The following is an 11,481-nucleotide window of genomic DNA, read 5'->3' as shown; positions in this document are numbered from 1 at the left end:
TTGTGCAAAAGCTTTTAAGTTTCATTAGGTCCCATTTGTTTATTTTTGTTTTTTATTTCCATTTCTCTAGGAGGTGGGTCAAAAAGGATCTTGTTGTGATTTATGTCATGGAGTGTTCTGCCTATGTTTTCCTCTAAGAGTTTGATAGTGTCTGGCCTTCCATTTAGGTCTTTTTACCCCGGGCCCTTCTGACTGCAAGAAGCATTTGAGTTTGTCACCTCTGCCCTCTGAGAATGGAAACTTCCTCACCCCACACCGCGAACGGCACATGCACTCCACACAGCCCACGGTTCCAGTTGAGCTCAGGAGCGCTTCCATGTCCACGGGCACCTTTCATGTGGCACTTGCGGAGGGCAGCCTCCCTGAGATCAGGGGCAGAGCCCTTGGGCTGGGACCTGCTGGATGGCTGCAGTCAGGTCTGTGGGTGACATCCCCGTGTCCCTCTCGGGGTGCGGTTCAGGTGTAGACGTGGGCACTGCAGGCAGAGGTTTGTCAGTGAAGGAGCGGTCTGGCTTTGACACATTGTTTTGAGATCGTTAAGCCCAGTGTGACGGCCGCGCTCCTGTAGGACGTGCCTGGCCCAGGGTGGGTCTCCATCAGGCTGCCGGCGGGCCGTTTGCCCCACGCTGTACGTGAGCGCTCACCACTCAGAACTCCTACTGCTCTGTCTGTAGATGTGCCATCACTTGTCACTTAGTAGTTACCTGCCAGCAGAGAGAGGTTTTCGCACCTGGTCTCTGATTTCTTCCAGGTGCTGTGTCAACTGTGACCTGGGACGTCTGCTTGTTGGGGACGTGGAGCCTCGCTCTTACGTCACCTGGCAGGTATTGCCATCCCTTGAGTGACGTGTGGCAGTGGGACAGGTGTCCTGAGTCCCCACAACCAGAGGCCTGCATTCACATGCCAGGGACAGATGTGGCATCGAGGGGGTGGGGTCACCTACAGGTTCTGAGCCCAGCCCATGGAGGGAGAGGCGGGAAGAAGGCTGCCTTCCTCGAGGGGCAGCGAGGTGGAGGCAAGCCTGGTGGGCAGTGTCCAGTGGGAGCTGTGGGTGAGGTTTGTTAGAGCTCAGGGTCTGACACGGGCCCTTATGCTCTCCACGGAAAGGTGGTGGGTGACACCCAGAGAGCTCTTCGCCTCACGTGCATCCGTGCACCTGCCGAGGGCGAGTGCAACTGTGTTTCCCAATTACAGGTGAGAAGAAGCTGGGAGGGGAGGGTTTAGAGGCAAAGGAGAGGGGAGAAGGGGGAGAATGCCCTAAGCCGGTGATACGTTCCCGCAGTGTGGGCCTCCCGGACTGAAGGGCACAGGTGGTTTGTGTTGGTTTTTATTATTTTAAACGTTTTTAGATGCTTCTATTGGTGGTGGTTTTACCTCTAGTTTCCCCCAAGCTCTGGGGCCCACATCTAAGACTTACCATCTCATTTAGATCATCTCAGCGATTTGTAGTAAGTTTCTCCTGTAGGCTACAGAGTGGTTGCCCTAGAACTCTTTTTTTTCCCCCAGTTTTATTGAGAAGTAACTGACACGCCTCACTGTATAAATTCCACACATGTAGTATGATGCTGTGGCTGACATACGTCAGGAAGTGATGACCACGCTAGGGTTAGTTACCACCCATCGTCTTGTGTAGATACAGGAAAAAGAAGGAAATAGGTTTTTCTCCTGTGATGACAACGTAGGATGTACTCTCTTAACAACCTTGCTGCACAGGCAGAGAGTGGGTTCCGTCCAGATCACTGCAATAAAGCAAGTCATGCCAAGTTTTTTATTTCCCGGCGTGTATAAAAGTTGTGTTTACGCTAGATCGTAGTCTGTTAAATGTGCAGTAGTATTATGTCTTTAAAAACATAGACACCTTAATTAAAAAATGCTTAATTGCTAAAAACCATGCCAGCCATCATCTGCGCCCTCAGCGAGACATAATCAGCCCTGGAGGGGCGAGCGCGGCAGGGCCACAAGCTGTTTGTTTCCTGTTCTGCAGACGGTCTCACACCAGTGCTCGCTCGCGGCCTCCTGGTTCAGGTTTCAGTGCTGCTGCATGTGTAATACTTCAGAGCATTTAAAGCCAGGTCTTCCCTATGGGAGATGCCCTCCTCCATGCCCTTCAAAGAAAACCAGCTGCAGTTGGTGTGATTTGGGGCTCCAGGGACATCAGAGTGGCTCACGGTAAAGGCCCTTGACACGAGACTTCTGGAGATGTACTTCCTTTTCTCCATTCCTCCCTTATTACTGTATCTCTTTGAATCTAATAAGATGCCAGGCGTTCATTACATCCTGATTTCAGAAATGAAAAAGTACAAAATCATTTGTCTTAGAATAAACAGAAATGCGTGGTTTCCTCTCAAAGTCTACCTGGAGGTTGGTGCAGCCCCCCACCTCGTGTCAGGAGCCCCACCATCCCGACCTGGTTTGGCTGAAGTGTGGTCACTGGTCATCCGTTATTAAACGTGGGTGGGTTTACCCACTGTCCTCACTGGGTGACGGAGATTACCTGCAACTGATGGGAAAAGTCGCTGTGCGGATACGGCAGGTAAGGAAATCGGTGCCAGCTTCTGTGCTGAATGTCAGCCCCGCAGCTACTGCATAATACAGTTGTGACCTGTTTATTTACTATGTCAGATGTGATCTTTTCTTAACCTTTTATTAGGTTCAGGGAGCGAGTTTCCGAGGCTGGAAAGAAGTGACTTCTCTGTTTAACAAGGATGACGAGCAGCACCTGCTGGAAAGATGTAAATCCCCCAAGTCCAGAGGGTGAGTAGCTGCTGTCTGGATGGCGGCCGTTCCAGAGGCGGTGGAGAGCAGGGCCATGTGCGGGGACGCTGAGGGCTTCCTTCCCCGTGTGAGGAGACAGAAATGAGTTGTATTAATGTTGACAGTAAGCACTTAGATTATGGAAAAGTGGAAAAAAAGCTTCTCTGACCAGCTCTCAAACTTAACAGTAAATAGAACTTACGAGCCTTAAAGCAGCTTGTAGCCATGCTTCAGGTGTGTAGTAGTTTCAGAAAATCAAGAAAAAAACCCAGTTAAAAATGCAAAGATTGATTGTAAACTGTAAAAGATTTTAGAAAATTGGGGCTTCCCTGGTGGCGCAGTGGTTAAGAATCCGCCTGCCAAGGTAGGGGACACGGGTTCAAGCCCTGGTCCGGTAAGATCCCACATGGTGCAGAGCAACTAAGCCCGTGCACCACAACTACTGAGCCTGCGCTCTAGAGCCCGCGAGCCACAACTACTGAGCCCATGTGCCACAACTACTGAAGCCCGCGCACCTAGAGCCCGTGCTCTGCAACAAGAGAAGCCACCATAATGAGAAGACTGCGCGCCACAACGAGAGAAAGCCTGCGCACGGCAACAAAAACCCAACACGGCCAAAAATAAATTAAAAAAAAAAAGATTTTAGAAAATTGAATATATTTAAGCTGACAGTGCTGCTAGTTTATTATAAATATTTTGAAAGTTTAAAAAACGCATTTAGGGAGTTCCCTGGCGGTCCACTGGTTAGGACTCTGTGCTTTCACTGCCGTGGGCCCGGGTTCGATCCCTGGTTGGGTAACTAAGATCCCACAAGCCATGCGGCATGGCCAACAAGAACAAAAACATGTTTTTAAAGATGAAAATATAAATTCAGTGACGACCTGGTGGAATTGCCAGCGGCAGGTGACTCCTGGTGAGCCTGACCGTAGAGAGGCTTCTCCTCCGAGGACCGGGTCCCTCGGCAGCACTCATGACCCGCCAGCGCTGTCTGGCCCTCCCCTGCCTCTGACCCCGTGGTCGTGACCTCATGCGCCCTCTCTGCAGGGACTGTGTAAGTCGGTCCTCTTGGATGTCAGGGTGGCAGCTCACGGGGGGGCCTGAAAACACGCCTGTGTCCTGGCCCCTCGGTCCAATTAAATGAGACTCTGAAGGGGTCAGGCCTGGATGCCGGCATTTTTACCCGTGTCCTGGGGATGCTCCCGGCAGCCAGGCTGGGGGACCGCGGCCAGAGCCCTGAGTCATGTGTGAGCATCCGCCTCCACAGTCGGCCGTGTTTTCCTCAGAGCACACAGCGCCCTGAGCTCTGAACGTCTGAGGCTGCAGCTCCGAATAAACCTGTGGAAAACTGACGTGGCAAATGGAGTAACCCCCCGTTTCTGAATCTGGACCTGGGGCTTCTTTTCTCAGGCTGGTTCAGAGACGAGCTCCGCCTTCCGTGTGGCCTTGAGACAGTCCGCTTTTTTCTCTTCTGTCTGAGAGTGACTTTGCATTTTGCCAAGTGTGGTACCTTAAATACAGCATTCACAAGTTTTCCTAATCATGTGTAGTGACTGATTTTTCCTTATTAATATAAATATTTCAAGTTTTACATCAAATCTGTGTCAGTTTTCCAAACAAAACTTTTTTTTAAAAGAACCTTTTATTTGATAAAATAAACTCGACTTGAGGCTCTGAGATGATTGATCACCAACACTTGACTCTTTCGTCTCCTGTAGAACTAACTTACGATTAAAAGAAGACTTGAAGACGGAGAAGAAGTCTGGATTTTGGGACAATTTGGTTTTGAAACAGAATACACAGTCTAAGAAACCAGATGAGATCGAAGGTTGGGAACCTCCAAAACTTGCTTTTGAAGACGTGGCAGCCGACTCAGGCGACCCCATGAGTGACCGTCTGTCCGGGCCGGGCTGGGAGGAGGACGCCAGGGGCTCCACCAAGTACACCAGCCTGGCCGGCGCCGGGAACAGCTCGCGCTGGAGCCTCAGGTCAGCGGGGAAGCTGGTCAGCATCCGTCGGCAGAGCAGAGGCCACCTGACGGACGACTGGGAGGAGCTGGAGTGACAGACCCACTCCTGCGAGTTCACAAACCAAGATCTGCCTGATTTTGCACCTTTGTATCTCATTTCATTCAGATGCCTAGAGTTTGCTGTATCATGGTGTTTTTTCAGTAGAGTACCAAGTTTGGTCTTTCCCAGATGAAAAGTGCAGAGAATCTGCCCTGTGCCGTTTTATTTGGACTCTCCTCTTCAAATGCTTACTTAGGAAATTCCTTGGTGGACACGAACAGGGACCGCACATCGACTGCCTTCTGTGGAAACGTCTTCCTGTCGTCCACGTGTTGCTGAGGCTGGAGACGTGAGGTTTGCTGCTGTCCGGGAGGAGCGCGGTGGTAACCTGCTTTTTGCCACAAAACCGTCTTCCTGTATATCCTCCGTTGCAGTTCTTTGTTCCGTGACTTGATCCCTTTCTCTGCATGTAGCACATACGTGTAGTCTATGACACAAGAATGTAGCAGCTGCGCAGTTCTCTTCTGTTGCCAGAAACCTGCAATCCAGGTGTAAAATGAACCTTCCAAAGGTCGTGTTACATTGTGTTAACTCTTCTTTTGTACTAAATTTTTAAATATGCAAGCAGAATAAACCCTGGAGAAGCGAAGGCTGTATCTGATCAGCGTGAATGCACTGTCTGCAAACGCGTCTTCATCTCCAGCCTCCCGTAAGCGCATTAGATGGTGACAGTGGTTCTTACCTTGAGGTTTTGTTTTTACTTCTCCTGAACTTTTAAATATTGATCTTATTTTCTTCTAAAACTTTGTTGTTTTTGATTGCAGATTAAAGAATGCTATAAAGCATGGATCAGTTTTAGTAACGACAGTTTTGTTTGGAAACTAATAACTCGCTCGTTAAGAGTTAAAACTGTATGTAAAATGATGAAAGTGCCTCTCTTCTCTAACACCCAGGGTTTTGTTTTTCCAAACGAGAGACTGGCTGGTTTGGGCACGTCACTGAGGCGTCTCGTGTGTCTCCAGACTTGCTTTCTGCCTCCCTGATAGACTGGCCCCTTGGTCGGGTACCCGTGCACGTGTGTCCTCAGCAGGACAGCTCTGATCCACAGGAGTACGTGTCTATCTCAGGTCACGGTGGCTTCACAGAGAAGGTATAGGGGTTTTTTGGTTAAAAACAAAAACCTCCAGTTACACTGTGCATTCCTCTCTTTAAAAGCCACTGTCCTCAGTGTTCAGTTCTGTGCTGTTCCACGTAAGGGGGTGTCATTTAGCATTTCTGTGGACTCTGGGGGGTGACAGTGTCTGCCTGTCATCTGTCATTTCTCAGTCATCTGTCTACACTCTTGTCATCTCCAGCCATCTATGTACAATGTATACCTGTCCTCTAACCCTCTCTCTCTATCTACGTAGCATCCACCAGTCATCTATGTCCATCTTTTTCTAAGAGACAAGAAGTTTACTTCACTGAGCCTTGAAAGGGGGACGTGTAAGTGGTGGTAAAATCCAGTTTGCGTTAGAACCTTGAAGTGGTTAATACCAGAACTGAAAACCGTGTTTCCTCAGGTAAACAGTTCAGTACATAGACTGTAGTCCTTCTCCCTAAAGAGACGCTTGCTGGGGCTGCAGACGAGCTCCAGACCGTCATTTACGCGAGGATTTTAAAGCAGGGGCCGCGGGCTTGTCTTGGGCTAATCCTGTGTTGAGGTGCAGGGACACAGACCTCGTGTCCAAGGCTCTAGGCAGGGAGCTCAGCGCGGGGGTGGGGACAGCGTCCTCACCGTGGGGAGCCTGTGCCCGTGTGCTGTGACACTCAGTGCCTGTGACACACCCGTGGTGCACAGCCGGCAGAACAGCTCTTCATACCGTTGTCCCCCAAAACCAGACTGGGGTTGGAATACGCACATAAATCACACTTACCTACAAAGATTAACGTAAAAATGAATTTTTCTTCTGCTGTATCTGATTAAACGAAAGTATATGTGGGTTTTAATATAAATATTTATTGGTATGCTTTGGGGGAAAGATATTTTTTTCTTGATAGAATTTACCGAAGCATCTTTGTTTTTTTCACTGGCTGATGAGAGAACAGGTTTGTTTGAATTCTGTAAAAACATGGCTTCTCTGTGTGAAGAGTGAAGTGTCTGCTCTTTCGACTGTCGTTTTTAACAGGAAAGTGATTGGCTTCAAAGAAGGTTGAATTCTTAATGCTGAGGTTTTTAAAAATAAAACATGCTTTATATACTCTGACTGTTAGTTTGCACGGTTACTGGCATCTGCTTCTGGTGACTCAGTCACTCAGAGCTGATGGTACCTGTCTCAACACCTTCAACCTCATTTAAGATGCCAACAAAATATGTACACTCATAAATAAACGACCAACTTCAACCTCAGCTGTCGGGATGTATCTTTTGTGCATTTTGAACGGACGCTGTTTGGGAACAGCAGGCGCTGCGCCTGCCCTGGGCCCCGCTTCCGATTTTACCGCAGTGACTTCACGAGTTAGAGCCTGAAGCAAGCCTCCCCTCAGCACCCAGCTGATAGGAGTACATTCTTTACTTAATCATCTTCATCTTGTAAAAAGGTTTCCATCTGTTTTTCCCAAACAGTGGCCTCTTTTGGAGAGGAACCCTGACCTCCCTTAGGGACTGGATGACCGGGATACCGTCTCAAGCCAGGTGACACGTCCGAGTCCCACCACCTTCCTTTCCCCTGGTGTGCGTTTCTGCCTTTCCCCGGCTGGTCTCCTGGCCTGTCCGTGCCCTCATCCCCTCTTCCTCCCCTCCCCGCCCCACCTCACCCACTCCTGCTCCCGTCCTGCTCTACACCTGCCTCTGGGGGCGTGTGGTTCCACCGGTGGTTTCAGACGCTGAACCTCAGCTGCTCACTCACGGATGTACGTCACCAGATATTTTCCGACTGTTGTCACAGGCCGGTGGACTTTCTCTTCTTTCTCCCCATTTACTTCTAGCCGTTTATCTACTTTCTAGTTTTTATGGTTCTCAGTTGATATTTGATTGAACCAAAGAAGGGCAGAACACTATTTAATAAGCTTTAAAGAAATGAACTGGCTAAACATTTTTTAACTTTGTGATCAAATAGTCCAAAGGGGGTACAGATGGTGCTGAACGACTAACCAAGGGGCCTGCTGCGGCCACGGCTGTCTTTCGGCAGAAGAGCGGTTCTGGGTGAGGGATGCGGGGCAGGAGCGCCCTCCGAGGGGGTTTCCCAGCGCCTGTGCCCTGAGGACGGGCACCGTCCCTTCCTCGTGGTTGCCGCTTTACCACAAGGGTCTGAGGGGCTGTGACCCGCACGTGACGCTGTCGTGGTGAGCGCGTGTCCTCACGGCTGTGTTCTGTAGTTTGTAATCGTGGATACAGGGCCCAGCCTGGTCCAGAACTGTCTGCAGGGCACCTCCTGGGTCGCCGGGTCCCTCGGGGCTCCTGGGGCAGGGGGTGGGGTAGGGTGGTGGACGGCCACATCCTGTCCCAGCCTGGTCCGCTCGGTGCCGGCCAGCTGTTACGTTCAGCCAGCTGAATGCACCTGTTTTCAGAAAAAGCACTACTTTGTAACCTAAATGGCTTTCGATTCATGTTGTGAAGTCACGGTGCAATGAAAAATTACCAATCTTCACTAATAGCAGAACAAAGTGATGAACTATTGATAGATTTTGCCCGCTGTTGAAAAATGTAAAATTTCTACTGAAAGAAGCCGTCTCGGGATTTGGAAAATATTTGAGCTGTGTCTTTTAGTAACAGGGTGACGAACGCAAAGGTGACCCCCAGGGTGTGAGATGTCGCAGTGGGTCTCGAAGGAAAGCCCCGCATAGCTGGGTAGCACCCCGGATTTGGTGCCCCTGACGAGGTCATCGTGTTACCCCGGAGACAGTGGCCCAGCACCCGACTTTCCTCAAACCCACGGGGAGAATGATGTGGCAGATGAGACCTTTTAACGGTTGCGTTCGGATGAGGGATTACAGGTGACTTTCACCTCTATGTTTTTCACGCCTTCTGGGGTATTTTGAAAAATCAGTTAGACAAGCATACAGACCATATTAACAAGCAAACCAGCTCCGCCCTGGGTTTTTCTAACCATGTCGTCTCCCCGCTGTGTTCGCACAAGGACAGGTCAGGGCGCTGCGGCTGGTCCTGAGGCCGTGGGAAGGTGAGGTGTGGCCGGGCCAGCCCCGCGGGGGGCCCTGACCCGCTCGGTTGTTGGGGCCGCACCCAAGGTTACCATGACCCGGGCACGGCTCCCAAGTCCTCCCGAGAGTGGGGATGTGGCCTGGAGGGACGCCCGCCCGAGTCCCCTCACCTGCACAGATGAGACGGGGACTTGGCAGTGAAGCCATGGGGGGAATAAACCGAAAATCGGCTTCTTCCCCGTGAGGAAGAGGCCGTCTTTTCTGACCGAGTGCCTGTGTTCCAGTTCCCAAGTGGCGACTCCAGCCTTCAGGCAGAAATTCTGAATTTAGAAATGGTGGCTTTAAACAGAACAGCAAGGGAGAGACGGCACGTGGCTGTGGTGCGTGCGTCTGCCTCGCAGAGGGAGGACAGGGAGGAGACCTCAGACCCTGGCGTCGGGCAGGGGTCTCGGGCGCCGTCCACTCCACTCCCTGTTGCCGCCCAGCCGCCTGCAGGGCACCTGGCCCATCGGGGCTCCCGGAGGCGGTGCCGCTGCGCCCGTTTCGCAGATGATCAGTGAGGCTCCGAGGCTGTTTGTGCCCAGGCGCTCGTTGGACCAGGAGCTGAGATCCAGGTGGGGAAGCCGGAGGCACCTGCTGTTCCTAGGAGTCTGACGTGTCCCCAGGACTGGTTGGGGGTGCGGGGCCTGGCTTCAGACTCACAGGGACGGGGTCTAAATGCTGGCTTAGATCCCGGGAGGCCACAGTTTGTCCCTCGTCGCAGAAGGCGTGGCTGGACAGGGCGTGGCTGGCGTGGGATGCGGTGGTGAGGGCCAGGCGAGGCCGCGGGGTGTCTGGGCAGGTGTCCCCCCCACCTGGCAGTCCCTCCCGGACGGGTGAAGCCCCCTGCCCGTATGCACAGGGCAAACGTTTTCATGAAGCAGACGGAAAATGGGATTCAGTGGGGTGAGGAGGCCGTGTTGCTGGCGGACGGGAAGCTGAGAGGCTGGCGGAGTTTGGGAGACGTTCCTGGGGCAGCAGGGGAGCCAGGGCCTCGGAGCGGGAAGTTACTCCAGATCTACAGGCTCTGCGAGGCTGGTTCAAGGAAAGGGGCTCCTCCTGGACTATGCTTTTCGCACCTGTCAGCCACCCAGGGTCCCGAGGAAGCCAGCGCCCAGCTTCCGTGCATTCACAGCTCATCCAGGAGAAGAACCGTCCCCAGTGAAACAGTCGTTCTCCTTTTAACAAGAGGAAAGGCCATGCTCGGCTGTGAACAAGAGTCCCCACACCTCGGTCACTCTGTGGGTCCTGAGGAGTTGGGGGCCCCCGGGTCTCAGTATGTGGGGGAGTGTTAAGAGTTGTGCTTTTTCTGTACAGCATGTGCCACTCCTGAGCCCGGTAGCAGCAGGCATGTGCAAGGGAGGCCAGATTACACCTAAACCTGTAAGTGGTGGTTATTTTTCATAATTAACCCGGCACATTTCAATTTGGAAGTGACGAGCATTTCAGTTTTTAAAAACTGTTATTATGGAAAATATCTACGCAAAAGTAAAAACAGTGCAGTGGGCAACTCAGCCACTGAGATTCCACAGTTGCTGAACGTGTCATATTTGCTTCACATGTCTGTTTACCTAATAAACGATTTCAAGGCTGAGATATATATTTACCATTTAAAAGTAAATTACAGACATCATGACGTTTCACTCCTGAACGTGTACAGCATGCATTTCTAAAAACGAAGCTATTCCCCCAGCATAACTAACTACTACGTCAATGGCACACCTCACAAAATGAACCATTCCCTAACATCGTCCAATACCCACAGATACAGTCAGGTTTTCCCAATTGTCTGGAAAATGTCTTTTCAGCTGCTTTTAATTTTGTCCTCAAGACCACAACATGGTGTATGGATTGTGCCTGGCCTGCTGCAGGGGCTCAGCCGAAACTGAGGTAGGTGTGAAACGGCGTGGGGATGACGCGTTCCCTCCCTCCTCACCTGCCTGCAGCTGCCTCTCCCCTCCTGTGGGAGTGAATGTCTGGGGACTTGCTTCTGTACAAATCCACCGCTTTGGGCTGGCTTCCGATACTCAGAGCCCTTCCTCTGGGTATCGGCCAAGGTTCTGATTCTGTCCCAGGCCTCTGTCATCTGTCTTCTGGTCGCCCGTCTCCCTCCAGGGTCTTTGGCCTCAGTGAAGTGGTGGACAAGTTTTATGTAATTAGAAGTTGATGTCTCAGCACGACTTTTCAGAATTGTAGAATTTTAGCTTTCAAGAGAGTCGAATAAATCTGGAAGGGGGTGGTGATGGGAAAAATATCATTTGCTTTGAGTGTTCTTTTTGAGAAGTATTTTTTTTCTTTAGAGGCTAGGGTTTCAAAATTCTCTTCTCCCTAGAAACTCAGAACTGGCTCAGTAAGCTAGCAGGAGGATGCCAAGAATTTTTGTTCTGTGAGAAATCTCCAAAGCTCAACATGCAGAAGCACCTGAAAGACCAGTTTCCCTTGGGAACCAGTGAGCAGGACCCAGATGAGGGCATTGCTCTCCCCCAGGAGATACACAGCTCTATTCTAGTACTTCGCTGTTTCTCTCACTTCATAATTTGGG

The 11,481-nt window shown here is 51.0% G+C and overlaps 1 protein-coding gene across 1 annotated transcript in view; it reads left to right on the top strand.

Annotated features, from left to right (window-relative positions):
- The window catches only part of TDRP (testis development related protein), a 57,221-nt gene extending 49,905 nt beyond the window's left edge, over positions 1–7,316 (top strand). The window contains exons 2-3 of the mRNA XM_007106094.3: positions 2,651–2,754; positions 4,470–7,316. Of these exons, the coding sequence (XP_007106156.1) occupies positions 2,651–2,754; positions 4,470–4,815 (450 nt within the window). The 3' untranslated portion in view covers positions 4,816–7,316. The remainder of the gene's footprint in view (positions 1–2,650; positions 2,755–4,469) is intronic.
- The last annotated feature ends 4,165 nt before the right edge of the window (positions 7,317–11,481 follow it).

The sequence above is a fragment of the Physeter macrocephalus genome, chromosome 20 (genome assembly GCF_002837175.3).
Source record: "Physeter macrocephalus isolate SW-GA chromosome 20, ASM283717v5, whole genome shotgun sequence".
Classification (NCBI taxonomy): Eukaryota; Metazoa; Chordata; class Mammalia; order Artiodactyla; family Physeteridae; genus Physeter; species Physeter macrocephalus.
Note: the sequence above shows the minus strand (reverse complement) of the source record. Positions and strands in the feature narration are given on the sequence as shown.